This window comes from Dysidea avara, chromosome 9 (assembly GCF_963678975.1).
Source record: "Dysidea avara chromosome 9, odDysAvar1.4, whole genome shotgun sequence".
NCBI classification, from domain to species: domain Eukaryota; kingdom Metazoa; phylum Porifera; class Demospongiae; order Dictyoceratida; family Dysideidae; genus Dysidea; species Dysidea avara.
Window position 1 is genome coordinate 32,927,207 of NC_089280.1, and position 25,037 is coordinate 32,952,243.

The 25,037-nt window shown below is 39.7% G+C and overlaps 2 protein-coding genes across 2 annotated transcripts in view; one reads left to right on the top strand and one right to left on the bottom strand.

The window, feature by feature from the left end:
* Nucleotides 1–13,913, top strand: part of LOC136266489 (neuroglian-like) — a 38,508-nt gene extending 24,595 nt beyond the window's left edge. The window contains exons 3-5 of the mRNA XM_066061503.1: nucleotides 12,992–13,261; nucleotides 13,310–13,570; nucleotides 13,618–13,913. Of these exons, the coding sequence (XP_065917575.1) occupies nucleotides 12,992–13,261; nucleotides 13,310–13,570; nucleotides 13,618–13,913 (827 nt within the window). The remainder of the gene's footprint in view (nucleotides 1–12,991; nucleotides 13,262–13,309; nucleotides 13,571–13,617) is intronic.
* Nucleotides 1–25,037, bottom strand: part of LOC136267080 (uncharacterized) — a 341,703-nt gene that overhangs the window by 129,238 nt on the left and 187,428 nt on the right. The gene's annotated exons all lie outside the window — the stretch shown is intronic.

Below are 25,037 nucleotides of genomic sequence, written 5' to 3' on the forward strand. Positions count from 1 at the left end.
TTGTTTTTACACAAACTATTGTTTTTCTTATCTACAGATATAATGGAGATGATATAAGATACAGAAAAATACCTACTGATCCAATACCAAAGCCAATTGCTTGTATTAAAGTGCCTATATTTATTTGCATTGGTGTTTTATAATGAAGTTAATTCCTTCCAAGTTAGGTACAGTAGATCCTCACTAATCCGAACTCCAGTAATCCGAACGCTCGATAATCCGAACAGTACAAATGACTGTTTTATTAGAGTATTTGCAAACAAATGTATGTTCTATTAGAGTAATTGAATTAGGTTCTGTATATAATCAATGGGTTCACTAATCCAAACAAATTCACTAATCTGAACAGACTTTTGTCAACTTGAGAACAGAGCTGTTCGGATTAGTGAGGATCCACTGTATACATGATTGTACTATTTGTCTATTAGGATTTTGCAGTGACTGTTGTATTAGAGTACCTTGATTTTTCATAGACGATGTGATAATATGTTGCAGTTGCTCAAATTTTAACAAAACAAATTCACCTTTTATGCTAGAATACAATTTACAGCCTGTTATCACAAGTTTTATTGGCATAGCACATAAGATGGTTATGATAACAACGATTGGTGTGAGTCGGTCTTACTAGTAGTGTACTATCCCACAGATCTGGACCAAAATGGTTATAATATTGGCTTTGATTTGATGAAATACTAGAGAAGTTGCAATAGTACTGTTTTACAGAGTTTATTTGATTACTTTTATAATACTCTAATAGTGCACACTTTTTTCTGGGATTTCTGATAGAACACAGCAAGAATGTTCTAGGTTTTCTATTGGTAGATCTATGAAATTATGAACTTTTACTATTGAGTAGACTTTAGCTGAAATTTTCATTTATAAGGTAGTGAGGTGAACGGCTGTGATAGCTCCAGCTTATTGGTTAAGGATTTGGGTGTTCAGTATGCAGAGTTGGGGGTAACTAGTTACTTTGTAACTAAGTTACATAAACTTTGTAGCTAAGTTATGAATCTTAAGCTACAATAGTAACTAGTTACAATAATTACGTTCATAGGTAATTATGTTTTAAAAGCACTTCAGTTTTTGTGCTACAGCCACATTAAACAAACACTTTCTCTGTACTGTTCTTCATGATTTAGCTTAAGTAACAGATGTAACAGTTGAAACTGAGCTGAAATGGCTACAGAATTGTTATTTTCAGAAATTGTACATATAGTGCTCTTCTTCCCTTGCTCTGGGAAAAACAATCATGTTACAAAAGTTAAAAAATAAGTTTAACTTATTATTATAGTAACTAGTAACTAAATACTTTGTTACCTATAAAGTGTAACTGTAACTAAGTTATATGGAATTTAACTTGTTACGGCTTTGGTCAGTGGAGGTTGTTACCGACTGGAACATGGGGACTGTCAAGGATATCTAAAGTAAGAAATTGAGTGTGTGAGCCATTGTGCTGTAGCCTAGTTGTAGTCTGGTAAGTGTTTTATTTTTGTTTAGCTTTAAGCTCTGTGAGTCCCTTCACATACCAGGTTACATTTTGGGAAAGACAAACCTAATGCCTTAACAACCTATTAAAGCTGCCTTAATGTTATTTTTACATGGAGAAGCACTTTCAGGCCAGCACTTGAAGCCCATATAATATCCCACATAAGCAATACATTGTTTTTCATAACAATAAGCTAACTATAAAGGTTTAATAAGTAACATGAGCAGTGTTGCATAAATTGGGAGTACAAGAAGTAATGAATGACCTAAGGGTTAGATTGTGCTTCTTGACAAAGATGAGGAGAGAGAGGCCAGGTGCTGTGGACTTGATCTTATGTAGAGCTGATAGCAGTCACTCTTCCAACGACCCAGCATCTGAATGGCTGAATCCTGTTATCCCACCATAGCAGCAGATGTTGCGGCTCCAATTCTAAAGTTATGACCTGTGTACTACTGAGCTGGGAGATTGGGTACAGGTAAACCTTGCTGGACTGCTTCCACTAACTTGGCTTTAGATAAGGGAGTCCCATCTTGCCATTGAAAGAGAGTTCCTGGGTAACCCCGACGCCTAGCCAGGTACTCTAATAGAGTTGTAACTGGGCACAGGTCATCATTAGTTTTTCCCAATACTACTTGACAGCGTACTCTGCCCTGATCCATTTTGGAGAGCTTGATATTAAGGAATATCACTGTAGGATCTGAGGGGTTATCAGTAGCCACATCAGTAAAGGAAAGGTTGGTGTTAGGATCATACTGTCCCTCTGTCTCCACTGTGACTTCTCCAGAATGGCAAAAGGAGAAAAATGTAGTCAGCCAGATTTCCCAAAGCATTGTCAATTTGAATGAGGAGTCTTTGCCAACCCAGACCATTCTTAACTTTCTCAAAATTCCTGGGGTGATAGAGAGTAGGGAACAAGAAGGATTTCCCTGTTTTCCACATTCTATCTTAATTCCTCTTAGGATCTGATGTAGACGGGGTATTTTTTCAATGTTAGGGTAACTTCCCCCATGAGCTATCTGCAGTTGTCTCACCCCTGACATGTATGTCTTTATAGTTGTGTGTGCCAAGCCCTGTTGAACTAAACAGGCTGAAAGTAACACAGCAACTTCTCTGAAGTAGGCAAGGGAGTCAGGGCAAAGCTGCTGCAGAATTCTAAGTAACGGTGTTCAGCTGCTCGGTATGTTTTGTGTGAGGAAGGGACTAAACCTGCAGTAAAATAATATTGAACTGTCTTATCTAACTCTTGCAGGTCCAGGTGATGTCCTGTGATAGGAGATACTAGTGGAGGAGGTACTTGCGTGGGTTGGCAGTCTGCTTGAAGCACCTGAACGAAAAAACAGACAGGTAATTCCTTGACAGTGCATCTGCAGCCACATTCTTGATCCCTTGAATGTGTGATGCTACAAACCAAAAGTTAACATTTTGCCGCGAAAAACACTAGAAGCCTGATAAGGTGCATTAAATAGCAGTCACTACTGAAGGTGGCATTTAGTACTGCCACTACTGCTGCATTGTCTACCGTGAACTCTACTATTTGACCACCCTAGTTGTGGCAAACTGTAGCTGCTGCTATGACTACCGGAATCAACTTCTTCACTGCGATTGAGAGGGGGAGGAGGGGTTAGCCCAGAGGTCCACTGCAGTTGAAACCAGTTAGACTGGGAGTATGCCCCACAGCCCCATGAGCCAGAAGCATCTGAGTGGATTTTGATGTTTGGTTCCTGAAGGACAAGGTCCGATAACAATGAGATACCATTCCACTGCTCTACAAATATGAACCACCGAAAGACATCTACTTGGGTAGGGAGGCTGAACCTTGCAAGGTGGTCTGGTTGGCTCCCTACTGCCTGGAGATCATACAACCTCCTTAGAAATGGCCTGCCTGATCTGATATCTTTGTTGCAAACTGCAGCAGTCTGGTCAGGCTTTCTAATTCTGCTTTGGGGACTGACCGGTGGCAGATGGCCCTTTTTACAGTAGCTGGTACTTTAGCTTACTTAGTTTTCCCTTGGAAGGCGTAGCTGAAGTGCAACAGTGTCCACTTCTATACCTAAAAATGTTAGGTATGTGGAAGGACCCTCGAGTTTGAACTCCTCTAGGGGGACCTCCAATCTTGAGAACACACTTACTGGGGTGTCCTTTTAAGACACTGCAGCCTGGTATTCATGTGTAACTAGGATAAAGTCATCCAAGTAATAAAGACCCAAGTGAATTCCCTTGTGGTGGAGTATCCACTGGAGGGCATTGGCCACAGCTGAAAAAAAAATTGGGGCCACGTGGAGACCAAAGAGAAGAACCTTATTCATGTACAAGAACCCTCTCAATGCATGCTGAGAAGGTGTTGGTCATCTGGGTGCACTGGAACCATCCTGTAAGCTTCCTTTATATCGCCTTCACCATGGAGGAACCTTTACCTGCTGAGACTATCAACGCTGCAAGGTGGTCAACTGATGTGTAGGAAAGTGACGATAACTCAGTACTAATACCCCCATTAATACTTCCCTTGACAGTTCTACTATTAGTTGCCACTTCCCTGGTTTGTTCTTTATTGGTATCATTCCCAATGGGCTTGTGTGCAGACACTTGCTTACATGAACCTTCCACATCTTTCCCAGAGCTACCTCCTTGCTCAGATACTTTGTAACTGCCTGTGGATTGTCTATCGTAAGGTTGGGGGTGGCTGGCATGAGATAGTGATGCCTATCATAACCAATCTGGAATCCACTCTGAATGCCCTGTAGGATGTACTCTGTGGAGCACTTGTCTGGATAGTCTGCCAATTCATCCATCCAGGCTGCCCCTCTCAGTGGTGAACACACCTCCTTAGAAATGATCAGATGAGAGACATTCTTCACAGATTTGTAGGCATTGAGGAGTAGAGTAAGTACCTGTCATCTTGTACCAAGCCCTTGGTATAAGCCATCAGTGAAGGACCTACAGGAGAATGGAAGAGGTCTGACAGAGTTGCATACCCAGGGGTGGAATATCAGACCCCCTCATGCTGAACCCTTGAACACTCCAAGCCTTTCTTACCCCTTTTAAACAATTTTTTGTAATATTATGATTTACATATATGCTTAATTATATGTATATCACCTAACTAGTTTGTAAAATAAGATCTGTGATCCAGTAATCATTCCTTAACCGGATGATCCCATAGGAGGATAAGTCACCTTCTCTTGAGTTTGGGGCAGTTTATTATTTTTGTGTGACCCATTACAAACAGAACACATATGCAAGGTTTGAAACACTTGCCATTGTTCCATCTCTTGCAAGCCTCTGGATTCTTCCGTGGGCGGCTGCCTTGATCTGTTTTAGAACCCCCTGAAAAGGATGAGCCCTCCAGGCCTGTGGTAGACACGTGCCATAAATTTACATGTTTATGTCCCCCCACTGCCTGACGTATTTTTCTGCAGCCCGTTCTTGAAATTCAGTATAATATTTCAGTCACTTGAAGCCTCTGGCCTGTGATAACCTTACCATCTGGTGCATGTGAGCTACCAGGCCTGCCACTTCCTCTCTTTATGTGGCTTCGGTTGACACTAGTACAGCTAGGTACTTGGAGAAAGCCTCCATCCATGACACTGTATATGAAATTGTGTGCTTGCCATGGTGAGCATGGGGACTGGGTGTTCAATCATCACCAACTGTCCATTTATCAGCACCAATGAGGATTCAGGTGTGGAGGGTTCATCTGAAATGAGTTTGGATAGGTCAATAAACTCCCATTACCATATCTTTTCAATCAATTTTGTGGGGATCAGCGAGATCCCATCTGCCACTATCATGGATGTCGATGATGATGTTGATGGAAGGTTATTGGCAAAGGACTCCAATGAAGTGGCTGGAGGGTACCACAGGGAATGTGACTGTGCCAAAGATGGGTTCACTGGAAGGGAAGGCAGCTGGAATCTTAACAGGGAGCCTGCAAAAGTGATGACACTCATAAGGCATGTTGTTGGGATGCCTTACTGTGCAACATCCTTATTGAAGGAGAGGGGTTTAACAAAAAACTATTTTCATTTGTTTAAGTTTGCCTGGCCTTGAGTGATGCCTTGCTGTTGTTTGTTGCACAATGCAGTAGAGTATGACTAGGTTGTAGGCCAGGTGACAAAAGGCTGGCCACCAGTGGCAGATGGGCACACATGAGAATTGTAACTTGTACCCAACAACCAGATGGTGGCCCCTAAGTTGGACATACCACATCCAAAGATGGTTAGGGAGTGTGTATGTTGGACACACTGCATCCAATAGACAATATTCATGTACACCAGATGGACGCACTACATCCAATAAACCCGAACTTGTTAGCAGATGTCTGCTAGACATGCTACATCCGAATAGCAGATATAAGCTGGTCACGCTACATCCAGTAGCAGTTATCACATGCAAGGTAAGTTGACACACTGAACCCAATAGCAGTTAGTAGCATCAGTAAGCTGCACACACTGCATCCACCTGCAGTTAGCAGCACCATTAAGTTGGACAGGCTGCATCTAATAGCAGTATATAAGAAATCTAAGCAACCTACTCCATGGTTTTCGGATGCTATTGCAAATAAAATCAAACATAAAAGCATTGCTAAGCGGAAGGCTGAGAAATCCTGTTGACAAGGAACAGTTTAGAAGGGAAAAAATGAGCTCAAAGTCATGATATGACAAGCCAAGATAGATTATTTGCAGTCATCTGTGCTGCAGAGTAAGAACTGTCCGCAGAAAGCTTCATATATGTGGTCATGTGTTAATAATATCTTTGGTAGAAGTAAGACCAAAAAGCATGCATCAAGTGACTCACTTAATTTGAACTCTCTTAACAAACACTTTCAAAACCATAGCAGTCACTTCATTATATCAGTCTGCTGCCATTTTTGCAATATCTGCAACTTCATGTGATTCTAATCCATTCACCTTGCTGAGATTTCTGATTCTTTGGTCTTATCTCATTTGAACTTTCTAGATATTAGGAAGTCCATAGGTCCAGATGGCTTGTCTGCCAAATTCCTGAAAGAGATAGCTGATGTGATAGCTGCTCCACTAACTACTTTATTTAGCTGTTCATTGCAGAGAGGAATTGTACCTTCAGACTGGAAATGCTCACATATTATACCAGTTCAGAAAGGTACAGCTTTAGACACTCCTGGCAACTTCAGACCAATCTCTGTTGTGTCTGTGCTTGCTAAGATATTAGAGAAAATTGTACCAGTCCAGCTTGGCACCTTCCTAGAACAGATCAATGCTCTTGATCCCCATCAACCGTGGTCTAAAAGCTATTTAAGTAACAGAGCTCACAGGGTCAAATGTAACACTAGGATTTCTTCTTGGTAATCCATGAAAGCTGGTATTCCTCAAGGGAGTGCACTTGGTCCCTTGCTGCTTTTAATTTATGTGAATAGTCTTCCTTGTCAGATTACCGAAGCGCTGATGACACCATCCTTATTTGTAGTGGATCCACCCTTGAAGCTGCTGCTAGTGCTATAAACTCTCAGCTTAACCCTTAAAGCCTCATAAAACTTTCATGCACAACATCCGCATAAGCCACTATAGTGGCTATTGATATTGATCGATCAATAACTCATATATGGAAGGTCACACAGACTTGGAATTAAGAGTTTCGGAATGCTGACATCACTAAGAATAAAATGGTGTCCACGTTTTATTGATTCTGACGCTCCTTTACCAAGTTATGATGGTTTAAACACAGGAGTGTAAATTTGCATAACATTTTAGAGAAGACGATATCTTTAAGGTTTGTAAACGCTGTGGACTCTAGTTGTGTGTTAATGTTGGTCGCTCACCTGTTTGGAGTGAATGTATCAATAGCCACCATTCCCATGAGCATTCTTCGCCTCCCACGATCTATTGATTGTGGGGGTAGTTTGGTAAATGTATGGGGTCTCGACTACCTTTGCTGGATAAATATTCATCTCTATTTTTTGTGGCCAAACATGTATGGGCTCTTTTGTTTTAAGACAATGGATACTTGGGTAAGGCGGAATTTGGAGTCAGGGAATTGCTTTCATTCCTCCGAATTCCTTGTACTCAAGCCTCCACCTTGGGCATAGCCTATAATATATATATATATATATAAGGCAGTCATCCTAGGTGAGACCCCAATACTGTCACATTCCTACTAGCAGGAATGGAGATGCTACGTTGCAGCCAGAGCTAATGGTGCTCTGTTTCTGGAGTTGGTACAGAAGGAGTCGCATGTCTACACTTGACAACGGTGTGTCAGAATGTAGGTGCAACTATCTGGCCGTACTGGAGCCAACACTTGCCATTAAAACAGCAGCGTGTTGGTGCTCCCAGTGTAAGGGGGGACGGCAGTTGCTAGGGTTAGCAGTGTGCGTCTCCCACCCTCGGAGCAAGGTGCTAGCATTAGCTTTGAATGAAAGCAGCTGACAAGCCCTTGTGAACCGGACAGTGGTAATAGTGCCACACTTGGGTGGCAGTTGCGCCTATATAGTCAGCCTGTGGCTCATCTGGTTTGATACATGTGGAGCTCTGTCTACAGTGATGAAAAATTTGAGCAATAAGACATTTATTTGGTGCCTCAAATGTGTTGTCTGGTTGTGCTTTGGGAGCTGCTGCTAGGTACACATACACGCAATATATATGCAATTATGGCGAGTGAGTTTAGTCGGCCTTGTATGCATATATTCTGCACACGCAAGGTCTTACTGCACAAGATGTGACTATAATCGGCCATGCCGGTCGTTGGCACCAGCTACACAAATAAACATTGTAAATAAAATTAGCACAACATACAGTGCATAAGACCAGTGGTGGGAGGGGTTTAAGGGTAACACTCACTAGCGGCTGCTCAGCTGGCCTCGTGTGACAACTGCGCATGTGTCAATATTCTTATTAAAGCGCTATTTCTTATTAGTGCCATCCTACTGCTGACAGGAGGAGACTTGGCATTCTGCTCCCACCATTAACTATGTTTAAAGGATTTAAACTTCATTTAATGTTGGTCGCTCACCTGTTTGGAGTGAATGTATCAATAGCCACCATTCCCATGAGCATTCTTCGCCTCCCACGATCTATTGATTGTGGGGGTAGTTTGGTAAATGTATGGGGTCTCGACTACCTTTGCTGGATAAATATTCACCTCTATTTTTTGTGGCCAAACATGTATGGGCTCTTTTGTTTTAAGACAATGGATACTTGGGTAAGGTGGAATTTGGAGTCAGGGAATTGCTTTCATTCCTCCGAATTCCTTGTACTCAAGCCACAAAACAGCTTAATTGGTGAGATTATAAATCGTAACATTCTACCTCTCTGTGGATTAGTGGTGTCATCTCGTCCACATGCCTCTGTGTCCCTCCGAAAACAAGCAACCATCAAAGTACACATTTTGGGTTTCACGGAGGAAGAGCGATCTCACTACATTGAACAGTCTTTAAAGGGACAACCAAGACTCACAGTAGTGAATCATGTGGCCAAGAATATAAAAAGCACACATCTCAAAAATAAATATTATGTGCTACTGTTAGCTATTTACACGTAGAAATGATTATGCAATCCTCACTACAATTCACAAGATACTCACTGTTTTAAACCCCTGAGCTTATGACAAGCTTTCAACTCGACTTGTATCCATGCTAAGTTACTTTCCCAAAGTCCAAAATAAGTGCTGAGGAAGTTGGGAACTTCTTTTTTGTCACACATGCCCAGTTGGGTTGGTAAATATTTTATTTTTCTCTGAATCTGGATTGTTGCTATCAACATACTGCTGCAATCAAGACACACAGTAGTGTGTTGTACAGCCAAGAAAGCTGGTGTGCCACACTGTGAGTATATTGACAGGAAGAAAGAAAAACTGTCTTTTTGTGTGTGCATAGCTCCATGGTCCCTTCTCCAAAGCACATCATATTTGCATTAAAGACATTGCTCATACCATTCTTTGTTTATAACACTGGAAATAGGCTTGCGTCAGTTTTGCCAGTATAATTTTAGGTATAATAGGCCTTGAAAAGCATAAAGCATAGTGCTGACATAATGGAACATCATGGGGAAAATTTCTGCAGCAATAAGTGTAACTTCTGCTATAACAGTCTCAAAGTCAAGAGCTAACCTGGTGAAATGATTCCTCACAACAAGTAGAAACAATGCACACTTGCTACAAGTTTGTACTTAATAGAATGAATGCTTTTCATTGTGGGTTTGAGTTTTATCAGGCACATGCAGTCACATGCCAGCTAATACCAAGGTATAGCAAAGCAGTTAGGTGAGCTTCAATCATTGAATTTGGCATTATGTAACGTGTCACGCCATCTGATTTTGAAATATAAATAATGTGATATGATGATTATGATTACTAAAACACAATATCTACAATGGAAGCTGTGATGATAAAGTTAGTGTTCAGTCAGATAGCTAGTAAATGTGTGGACATTGAAAATAGGTAAGTCTCTACAGGTCTGCAGTGAGGCTGAGGTTATATCAAACCAGGAAAATATTTCAAAAAGATCGAGATCTCTAATAGAGCAGTCAAACACTCTAATAGAACAGTCATCGCATGTGATAGAGAGAATGAGAGTGTTTATCCCCAGGATACTATTATGTTCTTGGTGTGGTGCGCTACACATTATACTGAGCAATTGTTATCTAATTGCTACAACTCAGAAGATCGATCAGAAATCATGCATAATAATTTTTACATACAAAACTACATGCAGTACTATAATATAATGTCTATAGCTTCTGAGGGACTATAGATATGCCACTCCAGTATGCCTACTAACTCTGGAGCACATTAACTTTTCAAGGTATTGCTATTATTAACATGTTGCAGTTGAAATGGCACTTCTCCATTCACATTTTATCATAATTATGAAGAAATTCTCTACACAAAGAAAAACACACAAAATAAAAGCATAATGCATTCTGAAAAGCATAAAAGCAAGCATAATAGGTAGAAAATTGGGAAAACTCCAAAAAGATTAATAGGCAAATTTTGGAGCATAACGGACTTAATTCAATCGGGCAAAGCATACCTGAAATGAAGTGTAATGGCCAGTTCACTTTTCAGCAATTGATTGTTGGGGCCCACGTTGAGAAGTAAAATCAATTGTGACCGGATCTGCGAAAACAGGACATAATCGCATATTTTTCGAATTCCTGTTTATTAAATATTTATAATCTACTTAGCCAAGTGTACCCACTGGCAAAGTTTCAACTTCATATGCCAATAATTTTGGGAGTTACAGCCCTACAAAGTAGCATCAACAGAAAAATTGATGTGTACAGCAAGTATAGGGAAAATAAATTACAAGAACTTACAAAAACAGTTGTAACTTACCAACGGATTGTGGTACAGAGCTAAACTTTCCACCATTGTGTCTGCCATGAACTGGAGAATCAGTTACCAGGTACGTTTTCCCTTTACTCGCCCTTCTTCACTGCATACAAAGGCGAAATTCGTGAAGAAAAATTGATTGTGTACAATCGCTTCGACATGACGTAAACAAATGCTCATAACTTACGTATCATTGGGGCTACTGCAACGAAACAAAGATTTTCTAACTCCTCTTGAGCAGGCGAATACGATGATATCCAGGTTGTTATTGTTAGTCCCTTCCTTCACTAAGAAAGAGGGGTTTAAAAAATTTCCAGAATTTTTTCAATAATACACAAGTATTTCACCCAATGTATTCAATGCTTTATACTGTAAATTTAGGCTTGTGCGATTATGTCCCTTTTTTTGCAGATCCGGTCACAATTTTATGGCATGCCTGGCACCAGCCTATCTTTTGATGTGGTATGTGCAGCTTCAGTATTCATAATTATGAAAAAGGAATTTTTAGGGATCTAAGAGAAAAAAGTAGTGGGACAAGGGAACAGCTAAAAGTAGTGAAACAAGAGAGGTTGTCTATACCTGCAGATTCAGTCATGATTATGGACTAAAATAAAGGAATTAAATGTCCATTAGTATATCTGCAAGTATAGACAAGCTCTCTTGTTTCACTACTTTTTAGCTATTCCCTTGTTTCACTACTTGTGACCACACCCACTATTGCTGGTACCTATGCTTACAATTCCACATTCCACTGTATAATATAGTGCCTAATTACTATGACTATGTCCATTATTTACACCTCATGGTATGGTAGATCACATGTCCCTTCAATTAGGCCAGGCCAAAGAGTGATTCATCACTACATGATGGTTAGTCTGCTATAACTCATCATTCACTTTATATACATATAAACATTTTACAGGTTTTTGCAGTTGAATTTGTCACCGTTGCAATTGACTTCATCCCTTTTGCAGTAGACTTTGTTGCTTTTGCAGTAGGATTCATCCCATTTGCAATTGATTTCATTGCTTTTGCATTAGAATTCGTCGCATTTGCACTAGAATTCATCATAACTACATTGACTGTAATAAACCAGCTGTTCATCACAAAGTGAATTATTTTTGCCATGTAGAATATCACTTGAGACACTAGAGAGTATTTGAAGGTGGTTATACGCAAAGCCAGTCTGTCAAGTTAATTAGCTTGTTCGCGAATGACCACACCCATCGCCAATGGCGAAGAACAGTTGCAAATGTTGCTGAAGAAGTCATAGCAGAAAAATTATCGCTTTATAAAGAGTTGTTTACAACAGTTGTACTTCAACAAGATCATGGAGCAGCTGCTACATCTTGTTTTCATGTTTACAGCAGCTGCCAATCTTGTTACAGATGAATTCTTGTGCAAATGCGACAAATTCTAATGCAAAAGCAATGAAATCAATAGCAAATGAAATCAATAGCAAATCTGATGAAATCAATTGCGAACAGGACGAATTCTACTGCAAAGGTGTCAAACTCTACTGCAAATGGGACGAAGTCAATTGCAAAAACCTGTAAAGAACATGTGTTAGTATGTATGCATAGCAGTAGCTACAGTACATCATTATTCTGGCTTCGAGTGCAGTAAGTTTGTTGTTCAGGTGACTTGCTTGTTTTGGGAGTCCTGGCTGCACTTAATACTTCTCTTCAATCACTACTAAAGTAGATTGTAGGCTAAATAATTGTACTAAACCAACCTGCTAATTCTTAGACTATTTCTCACTCACACTCACTTGACATCGTGTATGAAAATATGTGTAGAATGTGAGTGCAAGACAAGTATAAAAATGCTCACAAGTTTCCATCTCAAAAGCATGTATCACTCGACACTCACAACTTTCTTTTGAGTGTCAAGTGTGAGCATGTGAGATGCAAGTGATGGGTGACAACCGAGTGTGACATTGAGTAATACTGTACCGTATGCAATCTCTCTTTGGCCAATTTTATTGCTCTTTACAGCTTTTGTTTAAAAGTTGGATTACTTTTATGTAATTGAGCTGTTTTGGTCTAAATCATGAAGGTACATTCAATTCTACTAACTAAATACTTTGCGTTTATTACAAAAACAATAACATAATAACATATTAGCTTAAAAATTAATAGCTTAAGCAATAAGATATTAGCTTAAAATTAATAGCATGGTGTGTGCTTTTTCTAAACACAGGTCCTCCAGTGATTACAGATCACCCAGCAGGTGGTGATGTACCAATGGGAAAAAACGACACTCTCATGTGTAGAGCTAGTGGTCTAGGAACACTAGTATATTCCTGGGAGAGAAGAAGTTCTGGTAGTGGTTGGAAATGTATTAACAATGCTGAAACATCATCCTATACCACCAGAAGAAGAATGGAAATTGGAGAGTACATGTACAGGTGTAATGTGAGCAATGAGGCTGGATCAGTTGTGTCTGATAGTGCTACTGTGAATGTGTATGGTGAGTATTGTCCTAACAGGTAAGTCATGATGACACAAGTGTCCACAGGTCCTCCCACTATTAAAACACATCCTGTCAATCAAACAACTGTTAGTATGAGTGTTACTCTGAATTGTGAGGGAACTGGTAGAGGATCAATTAAATATCGATGGCAGACTAGGAAGATTAATGGAAGACAATGGAGTGTTATTAGTAATAGTAATAACAGGAGACTTGTGAGTAACTTACAAGTGTCAAAACAGTACAGGTGTGTAGTGTCCAATGAAGCTGGTAGCACACGGTCATATGTAGCTACTGTTGATGTTTTGAGTGAGTCACTACTTTAGTTGACCGCATTAAATATTTATTCTTTGCAGAAATCACCACTCACCCATCAAGTATTACTATTATAGCATTAAAAGATGTCACATTAACTTGTTCAGCATCTGTTGATGATGTGACATACTCATGGCATCGTGATGGTCGTAATGTTCCATCCAGATCTACAGGACGGAGCGGTGACACACTTACTATTCCTAGAACTCTTCCACGTGATGCGGGAATGTATTATTGTATGGCTAGCAAGGAGGGAATTAGTGTGGAGTCTAACAGAGCTATAGTGAGGATAAATGGTGAGAACAGTATAGATAAATTTGCTAAATTGTTCTGGTAATTGGGAGATGTTGCTACTAAAAATGAGCACTGATTGTATTTTAGTTTCTAGGTAACACCAAGCTATTGTCAGAAGCTACTTATCTCAGTGATGGCTGGGAAGATTTGACATACATAAATTTGGAATCGGAAGTTCCCTACACCAAGGGAGCTTCCAAATCATATTTGGTTAATTTCCTTTCAGACACTGTTGACCTACGTTTAAATGAAAATGGAATTTTCTTGGTTCCTGTAAAATACACACTTGTCTCTGCACTGTCTGTACTTTCTACACAACGTCCTGGCATACAAATCAAAGTTCATCTTATTTTCTTTGTATTTTTCCTCTCAATCTTCTTCTAATTCTTTTTCTTTTCACACACTTTAGAAAAATTGTAGTAACTCATGTGTTCTTTGGTCAATGTAATTCAAATTTGAAGTGCAGTATGAACGTATGTGACCGGATTTCACATAACAAGGCTTCTACACACACAAAATCAAACTTACGTTTTTACCAGAAATGGATTGCTGGCCTAATACACTATCATATTCCACAGTGTACTTCCTTCAGGACTGGCAAGTCTGGTTTCTGTAGCAGCTTTCTTCCGACCCTGTCAAAGCCACGAGTGGGAGATTGGTGCCATTGAATGGCCATGGCTTTGTGATAATGGTGTGTAGTGAGCTGGGACTTCACAGAGAGCTCGCCAATAGTGTTCTCAGTCAATTTGGAGTAATTTGAGGGCCATGGAGGGCCATGGAGAGCCCAAACGTGGCCTCTGGATTCCAATCGTCTTCTTACTTCATTTTATACCCCTATATTAAGCCCACCCACCACCCCCACCCTCCCACCCTATTACTACCACCTGTGATATTATTACCCGCTCGATAAAAGCTTCCCAAAACAGGGCTAATTTTGGGTATCAGAAATGTATACACCCACTCAGTGATAGCTAGTGAACAGATGAACAATTGGTACAAATTTTGTTTGCACGGCTGTAGGCACTGGGAAGTTATTACACAATGATTACTTAAAATCGCCATATCTCCTAACGAAGCTTTGTGCGTCGAAGCCTTGTTTTGTCAAATTCAGTCACATATCACAGAAAAAAATTCAGTCCAATTTTCATACAGATAAAATAAAAAACAAGGGTATTATGCATGATTTTTTTCAAAAATCTAAAAAAGATTTGGTTGTCACGCCTAGAGGGTCAAAGAAGACGTCCAGAGCTCCCAGATTTTGAGTGTCATTTCAAGTGTTGTTGGCCTACCAAACCATGCATAGAAGTGAGTAAAAATTTACCTGTATTTTCACAAAGGCTGATTTTCTGCTGATGAGTCGAGAGAATTTTTAGTTCGAGAGGCTCTACTAGTCAAGTGAAGCCGATCTTATCACATAAGACGGTAATGAAGTTGGATGTATAAGTATTCTACACACCAAATTTGAAAGCGCTGTGACCTTCCTAACCATCTGGTTGGCAGAGATGAAATTTTCAGTGCAATGATCTTCAATGATTTTGGAAACTGCTTGACAAACTAACTTGAAAATTGATCTGTACATGAAGAAACTACCATAATGCAAACCTTTTATAGTTTAAAAAAATTAGATGATTGTTAACCTACAAGTCACTCTGTAGATACTACATTACAAGTCACTTAATATAGGCTTCAGCTACATTAAAAGTATCCCTGTAGAAAGTTTAGTTACATTGCAAATTTCTCTGTAGACAGTTCAGCTATGTAACAAGTCATCCAGTATGGAGTTCAGCTACATTACAAGTCATCCAGTAGAGAATTCAGCTATATTACAAGTCACTCTGTAGAGAGTTTCACAGGATTGCTATTATTACAAGTTACCCTTTTGTAGTGTTGGGGGTAGTGCGTTACATATTAATTATTACTTTTGTGGTAACAAAGTAATATAACAAGATATGCTGTAGAAACAGGTAATATTACTCAAGTTACTTTACTTGCAAATGTAACGCGTTACTTAAGTAATATAGTTACTGTAACTAGTCTAATATTATGTAATATTATTACTTTAAGTAACGAAGTTAGTAATCTCGTTAGTAATCCACTGAATAATGCCTAGCCACAACAAAGTAATGAAGCTCACAGAATGAAGCTTATTCACCAGCTTCTTGCCTATAACCAAGATTTGCACATTGTCCAACAACGCAATCATGTCATGTGATAAAGTGGTAGTTTCACACATGACAGCTTAAGGCTGTGGACACAAAGTAATCTAATCCAAAACAGCCAAGCTGTAAAAATAGAGTGTGACCCCCAAAAAGGCCAGGGTGAAAAAAGATGTGAAATCCAAGGTGGCGGCCAAGAAATGGCTGTGATGGTAGGTTAATGGCAAAAATTTTAATAACAACAATTCAGCTGAATTTGCGTTGCTTCCTCCGCGTTTCACTAGGATTCGGCACCAAATTCACTTGAATTGTCGTTGTTAAAAGTTTTGCCATTAACCTACCATCACAGCCATTTCTTGGCTGCCACCTTGGATTTCACATATTTTTCATCTTGGCCTTTTTGGGGGCCGCACTCTTTTTTTACAGCTTGGCTAGATATCACTTCTTTTTGTATTGCAAACCACATAACTGGCCATCAACTGGCTTTGGTGCTTCCTTTTAACTTTTTTTTTCTTCACTGCAGGAATTGTGGAGCGAAAGCCAGAAGCAATTATGCATATACCTTTTTGTCTGATTAAATATTTGTATTTTTGCAATGAATGATATCGCATATGTAATAAGGTGATTTCTTACATAATGGAACTGTAGCTGAAGCTCTCATTGCTTGTAGTTTGAACTCTTTTCAGGGTGACTTGTTTCAGGCTGAACTCTCTACATGGTGATCTGTTACTAGCACATATTTCTATAGGTGATTGTTTGTTGCTGATCTCTCTCTCTGTAGGGTAACTTGTTTCCAGCTGAACTCTCTATTGGGTGATTGAACTCTCTACAGGGTACTTTCTTTGTATCTGAACTCTCTACACGGTAACTTCTTTCAGCTGATCTCTCTACAGGATGACTTGTTTCTAGCTGATCTCTCTACAAGATTACTTGTTTCTAGCTGATCTCTCTACAGGATGACTTGTTTCTAGCTGATCTCTCTACAGGATGACTTGTTTCTAGCTGATCTCTCTACAGGGTGACTTCTTTGTAGCTGAACTCTCTACAGGGTGATCTGTTCATAGCTGAACTCTCTACAGGGTGATTTGTTTGCAGCTGAACTCTCTACATGGTGGTTTCTTTGTAGCTGAACTTTCTACAAGGTAACTTCTTCTAGCTGACCTCTCTACAGGGTGAATTGTTTCTAGCTAAACTTTCTGGGGTGATCTGTTTGTAGCTTTATTTGTAGCTAAACTCTCTACAGGGTGACTTGCTTGTAGCTGAATTACCGATAAGATTAGTTGTTTGTATCTAAACTCCCTACAGAATAATATGCAATGTAATATAATTCTATAATGGAGTAAGTTATAAACGTAGTTGAATGCTCTATTAGGGTGACTGTTCTATTAGAGTATCTCAATCTCACATATGCTACACGTAGTTGGCTTTCGAATCATAACTCAGTGGTTTGTAATCCAATTTTTCTGTACTACCGCAAGGACTTTCTATGAAGATTATTCCAGCTATACACCGATTTTCAGCTCATTGCTCTAAGTGGTTTGCCTGATAGGCGTGAAAACTAATAATTTTTTATTCATAAAAATCGATTGCATAATTGTAACACAGGTTGGGTTTTGTGTCATATCTCCATGGCCTTTATCTGGACTCTTTTCAAACCACGAAAAGGCACTCCTACGATAGTTACTCCATCTACATAGCAATTTTCAGCTCATTCCTTCAAGGGGTTTACCCTGTGGGCGTGACAGATTTTCAACCTTATTTTACGCGAATAATTGGTCATAACTCTGTGAATGTTCATTCCTACCAAACTTGGTACTGAAATCCGCTGTACTGAGTTCTTTAAGTGTGTCAAATTTCAGCCCTCTTGGAGCACTGATTTGTGTTTTATGACGAATTTGCAAAGTGTGTGAAAAGAAGAAGAAAAAAAACGAAGAAAAAAAACCGAAACTTTGATCGTCTGTATCTCGGAAATGGCTTGGGAGAATTTTCTTCAAATTATGTATGTAGACTCGTCTACCACGCGGGCACTTCTGCAGCAAACTTGGTTGCAATCGGATAAGGGATCACGGAGCTACAAAGGTGTGAAAATCATGTTTACTTTCTTCTTGTTAATATACTCACGGTGTGGCGCGCCGGCTTCTTGAGCCGCACGACACACTACCGTATATCTTGATATAATATGTAATATTATTATAGTAAGGCTCAAATGAATAGTGGTTTACTGTATTCGAATATTCGCTCAGCTCTGATGAAATTAGTCAAATAATCAGTGTACGGTTTCATTGCAATTCATTAATTAAGGTGACCACTACCAAGAAGCCTACAAATAACCACGAACAGCTTTGTGGCTTTGTATAAATAACTTTACTAAGAAAGAGATGCCACGATGCCCTTTCTGAAAGGATTATCACAGCAATACTGTGATAGAAAGTGATTGTAACAAAGTAGAAATACCTGGAGTAAGCCACAAATCCGTATGAACTCTTGCGCTTACAGCGATTCACCGTGGAATTAGTACATCTTCACCAATTGGTAGCTGCCTAATTCTATTACTACTCTTCACTTTATTGCCATAGTCCTTTCCTTTTGTCACTTTCATTAGCATCACCCTCCGCTTCGTTAATTACTGACAGCTAATCACGTGTCACCATATAAATGACCACGTACGATTAATCGTTTGTTAATTTTATTATTTGGTTACAAAGCAAATGGATATTAATCTGAATATTCCCGGCTAATTGTTTGAGCCTTATATTATAGTTACTTTATTATATGTCTAATATGTAAATGAAGTTTAACTTGTTAAACAAAGTTAATGGAGGGAGGTAATTTGTGTTTATTTCGGCAGTGTAGGATAGGAACACATTGCAGCTAGCCAGCATTAGATAGGTATACGTAGCACACCTGCATCACAATGCTGGATGTAGTATGGAACAGTAGGTATTAATTGAAAACACTACGAACGCATGCGCAGGAAAAATACCGCGTGTATGGGTCACTTCAAATGTGTAAGCAGGTGGAACAAAAAGTCAGTCTCATTGAGGATGCTGAAAGGACCAGTGATGTGGGGAAGTCGCGGGCGTACTGGAGAGTTCGGTTTGGAAGTTGTGCCACTACCGGCGTTGTTGGCAGGAGCCTAAGTGGCGAGACACGTGGCCGGTGGGCGATAAAATAATTCATTATTCAGACGGTGGATTAATCAATTACCTTAATGCCTGTCCGGTGAGTTCTTTCCATGCATTGCTGTGCGCAACTTGTATGTATGCCAGCAAACCAATGTGTTATTCTTCTCAGCTGTAAAAGCCACGAAACCTCCACGCGGAACGTCCCGCGCGTTTGGGGATACTCAGTGTAGGCATGCAGAGGGTAGATTTATTTGTCTTGAGTTGTGTACTAGGCATTAAATAAGGTAATCTTCGACAATAATTACCATAAACGATTTTGTCTACGCATGCTTCGCCGAAACGGCTCGAGTGGGGGCGTGGACGGATGCAAAAATCACGTCATTTAGTTTAGGTACAGGGTATTAAGCTGGATGTGCCTGTTGTGGTTAATACACAAATATTGATTGGGCTGGGTGAGCGAAGTTAATATTGCATGACAAGCACTGATTTCAATAGAGCAGTCACACTGATATTGGATGTAATTGTTTTCCCACCCAGGTTGACAACTGGAATTAGGGGACACGGGTATCCTTAGCAATATAAAACTTACTAGCAATCAACGTAGTGTCCACTGTATTGTGGTGGTGTAATACTGAACACCATCATAAAATAAACTGCCGGAATTTACTATGTGCAGTACAATTGATCAAACTACATATGTTTTTGACAGTATAAGTCTAGCTGACCAGCAGGTGTATTAATGGGTGTACCCAGGAATCATTTGTGCTGTAGCAATTACCACTTTACCTTAGGTGCCCAAAGGGTCCATTGGTGAGTTAACACTCCTTGGTCTCGGGGGCCCCTGGGGTTTGCATTGTGATGGTCACATACACCTTTGCAGCACCCTGTGTGTGCCTTCATAGCATTAAATAGTGTGTAGTACAGGTGCCAGTGAGTTGGCTCACTGAGGAGAAAAAATGTTGGTTAGCAATGAATATTAAGCAAGTGCTATGCGTGTTCTAGTAGTTGGCTGGCTGGCACTGGCATTGCTCTTTTATTTCTGTGTAGTACAGGTGCCAGTGAGTTGGTTCACTGAGAGGGAAATGTTGGTTAGTAAATAATACTAAGTGCTCCAGTAGTTGGCCGGCACTGACATGGCCCTGATTATTTATTTATTTATTTTTAATTATTTCTGTGTAGTACAGATGCCAGTGAGTTGGTTCACTGAAGGACAAAATGTTGGTCAGTAAAGAATATTAAGGAAGTGGTGGGTGTTCCAGTAGTTGGCAAGGCCCCTCATTTTAATTTTCGGATCAGTTCTCCTCTTCAACAAAAATAAATAAATAAATTTTAAAAAATAAATTAAAAAAAAAAATCCCTGTACTTCCAACCGGCTACATTGATTGTATACAATCCACCACTGAATCACTATGTATTTTCTATATGTAATGAATATCTAATCAAAAACAGCCAAGCTGTAAAAAAAGGTGCGGCCCCCAAAGAGGCCATGGTGAAAAAAGATGTGAAATCCAAGGTGGCGGCCAAGAAATGGCTGTGATGGTAGGTTAATGGTTACATTTTAATAACAACAATTCAGGTGAATTTGGTGCCAAGACCAAGCGGCAAAAAATTCACCTGAATTGTCGTCATTAAAATGTAACCATTAACCTACCATCACAGCCATTTCTTGGCCGCCACCTTGGATTTCACATCTTTTTTCACCATGGCCTCTTTGGGGGCCGCACCTTTTTTTACAGCTTGGCTGTTTTTGATTAGATATCACTTCTTTTTGTATTTGTATACTGCAAAGCCGGCCTATGGATGGCTTTGGGGCTTTTTTAACCCATGTGTTTTTTTCTTTACTACAGGAAGAAGAAAAGAACTTAAAGAAGAATTTTAGTACTTCAATTATTTTTGATTTTATTAGTAATTATACAAATTATATACATATATTTATTACATGCCCATTATTCCCCACAGGATATTTTTTGCAGCTGATCTCTCTACTGGGTGACTTGAAATGTAGCTGAACTATATACAGGATGGTTTCTTTATAGCTGAACTCTCTACAAGGTAACCTCTTCTAGCTGGTCTCTCTACAGGGTATTTTGTTTCTAGCTGAACTCTCTACAGGTGATTTGTTTGCAGCTAAACTCTCTACATGGTGGTGTCTTTGTAGCCGAACTCTCTACATGATGGTTTCTTTGTAGCTGAACTCTCTATAAGGTGACTTCGTCTAGCTGAACTCTCTACAGGGTGATTTTTTTGTAGCTGAACTCTCTGTAGGGTGATTTGTTTGCAGCTGAACTCTCTACATGATGGTTTCTTTGTAGCTGAACTCTCTACAAGGTGACTTCGTCCAGCTGATCTCTCTACGGGGTGATTTGTTTCTAACTGAACTCTCTACAGGTGATTTGTTTGCAGCTAAACTCTCTACATGGTGGTTTCTTTGTAGCTGAACTCCCTACATGATGGTTTCTTTGTAGCTGAACTCTCTACAAGGTAACTTGTTTTCTACAGAGTGATTTGTTGTAGTTGAATTCTCTACAAGGTGGTTTGTATGAGGTTGAACTCTCTACATGGCGGTTTCTTTGTAGCTGAACTCTCTACAGAGTGATTTGTTTGCAGCTGAACTCTCTACATGATGGTTTCTTTGTAACTGAACACTCTACAAGGTGACTTCTTCTAGCTGATCTTTCTACAGGGTGAATTGTTGTAGCTGAACTATCTACAAGGTAACTTCTAGCTGATCTCTATACAGGGTAATTTGTTTGTAGTTGAATTCTGTGCAGGTGGTTTCTTTGTAGCTGAACTCTGTACATGATGGTTTCTTTGTAGCTGAACTCTTTACAAGGTGACTTCTTCTAGCTGAACTCTCTACGGGGTAATTTCTTTGTAGCTGAACTCTCTATATGATGGTTTCGTTGTAACTGAACTCTCTACAAGGTAACTTCTTCTAGCTGATCTTTCTACTGGGTGATTTGTTTGCAACTGAACTCTCTACATGGTGGTTTCTTTGTTGCTGAACTCTCTACAAGGTGAATTCTTCTACCTGATCTCTCTACAGGGTGATTTGTTTGTAACTGAACTCTGTACAAGTGCGTTTTTGTGGGTGATCTCACTGCAGGTTGATTTGTTTGTAGCTGAACTCACTAAAGGGTGATTTTGCTTGTAGCTGAACTCCTTGCATTGTATCTAGTTTCTAGCTGATCTCTCTACAGGGTGATTTGTTTGTAGCTGATATATCTGCAGGTTGATTAATTTGCAGCCGATCTCTCTACAAGGTAATTTGTTTGTAGCTGAACTGTCTGTATAGTGATTTATTTGTAGCTGATCTCTCTGCAGGTTGATTTGTTTTAGCTGAACTCTCTACAGGGTGATTTACTTGTGTAGCTGAACTCCTTACATTGTGTTTAGTTTCTAGCTGATCTCTCTACAGGGTGATTTGTTTGTAGCTGATCTCTCTACAAGTTGATTTGTGTGTAGCTGATCTTTCTACTGGTTGATTTGTTTGTAGCCGATCTCTCTACAGGGTAATTTGTTTGTAGCTGAACTCTGTACAAGGTGCTTTTTTGTAGGTGATCTCACTGCAGGTTGATTTGTTTGTAGCTGAACTCACTAAAGGGTGATTTACTTGTGTAGCTGAACTCCTTACATTGTGTCTAGTTTCTAGCTGATCTCTCTACAGGGTGATTTGTTTGTAGCTGATCTCTCTACAAGTTGATTTGTGTGTAGCTGATCTTTCTACTGGTTGATTTGTTTGTAGCCGATCTCTCTACAGGGTAATTTGTTTGTAGCTGAACTCTGTACAAGGTGCTTTTTTGTAGGTGATCTCACTGCAGGTTGATTTGTTTGTAGCTGAACTCACTAAAGGGTGATTTGCTTGTAGCTGAACTCCTTACATTGTGTCTAGTTTCTAGCTGATCTCTCTACAGCGTGATTTGTTTGTAGCTGAACTCTCTATAAGGTGATTTGTTTGCAGCTGAACTCTCTACATGGTGGTTTCTTTGTTGCTGAACTCTCTACAGGCTGTTTTGCTTGTAGCTACTCTCCACAGGGTGATTTGTTTTTAGCTTATCTCTCTACAGGTTGATTTGTGTGTAACTGATCTCTCTACAAGCTGATTTGTTTGTAGCTGAATTCTCTGCAAAGTGTTTTGTTTGTAGCTGACCTCTCTTCAGGGTGATTTGTTTCTAGCTGATATCTCTACAGGGTGATTTTTTGTAGCTGACCTCTCTTCAGCGTGATTTGTTTCTAGCTGATCGCTCTACAGGTTGGTTTGTTTGTAGCTGAACTCTCTACACGGTGATTTGCTTGTAGCTGAACTCCTTACATTGTGTCTAGTTTCTAGCTGATCTCTCTACAGGGTGATTTGTTTGTAGCTGATCTCTCTACAAGTTGAATTGTGTGTAGCTGATCTCTCTGCAGGTTGATTTGTTCGTAGCCAATCTCTCTACAAGGTAATTTATTTGTAGCTGAACTGTATAAAAGGTGATTTGTTTGTAGCTGATCTCTCTGCAGGTTGATTTGTTTTAGCTGAACTCTCTTCAGGGTGATTTATTTGTAGCTGAACTCCTTACATTGTGTGTAGTTTCTAGCTGATCTCTCTACAGGGTGATTTGTTTGTAGTTGATCTCTCTACAAGTTGATTTGTGTGTAGCTGATCTCTCTGCAGGTTGATTTGTTTGTAGCCGATCTCTCTATAGGGTAATTTGTTTGTAGCTGAACTCTCTATAAGGTGATTTGTTTGTAGTTGATCTCTCTGCAGGTTGATTTGTTTTAGCTGAACTCTCTACAGGCTGAATTGTTTGTAGCCGATCTCTCTACAGGGTAATTTGTTTGTAGCTGAACTCTCTACATGGTGGTTTCTTTGTTGCTGAACTCTCTACAGGGTGTTTTGCTTGTAGCTGATCTCTCTACAGGGCAATTTGTTTGTAGCTGATCTCTCTACAGGGTGATTTTTTTGTAGCTGACCTCTCTTCAGGGTGATTTGTTTCTAGCTGATCTCTCTACAGGGTGATTTTTTGTAGCTGACCTCTCTTCAGGGTGATTTGTTTGTAGCTGAACTCCTTACATTGTGTGTAGTTTCTAGCTGATCTCTCTACAGGGTGATTTGTTTGTAGCTGATCTCTCTACAAGTTGATTTGTGCGTAGCTGATCTCTCTGCAGGTTGATTTGTTTGTAGCCGATCTCTCTACAGGTAATCTGTTTGTAGCTGAACTCTCTATAAGATGATTTGTTTGTAGCTGATCTCTCTACAGGTAATCTGTTTGTAGCTGAACTCTCTATAAGGTGATTTGTTTGTAGCTGATCTCTCTGCAGGTTGATTTGTTTTAGCTGAACTCTCTACAGGGTGATTGCTAGTAGCTGAACTCCTTACATTGTGTCTAGTTTCTAGCTGATGTCTCTACAGGGTGATTTTTTGTAGCTGAACTCTCTTCAGGGTGATTTGTTTCTAGCTGATCTCTCTACAGGTAGATTTGTGTTGATTTGTTCATTGCTGATCGCTCTAAAGGTTGATTTGTTGCACCTGAACACCCTGCAAAATGTTTTGTTTGTAGCTGATCACTCTAAAGGGTAATTTGTTTGTAGCTGAACTCTCTCCACAGTGACTTGTGTGTAGCTGAATTCTGTGTAACTGAATTCTCTAGAGAGTGACTTAATTGTAGCTGAATTCTCTACACAGTGCATGACTTGTTTATAGCTGAACTTTCTTCAGTGTGACTTGTAATGTTCTGAATCTCTATAGTAATATATTTGCTTAACTCTCCACATGGTGACTGTCTTCTTGCTGAACTGTCTATAAGATTAACTGTTTGCAGCTGAACTCCCTACAGAATAACTTGTGATGTAATAAAATTCTATAATGGAGTAAATAAATTAGCCGAATGCTCTATTAGGGTGACT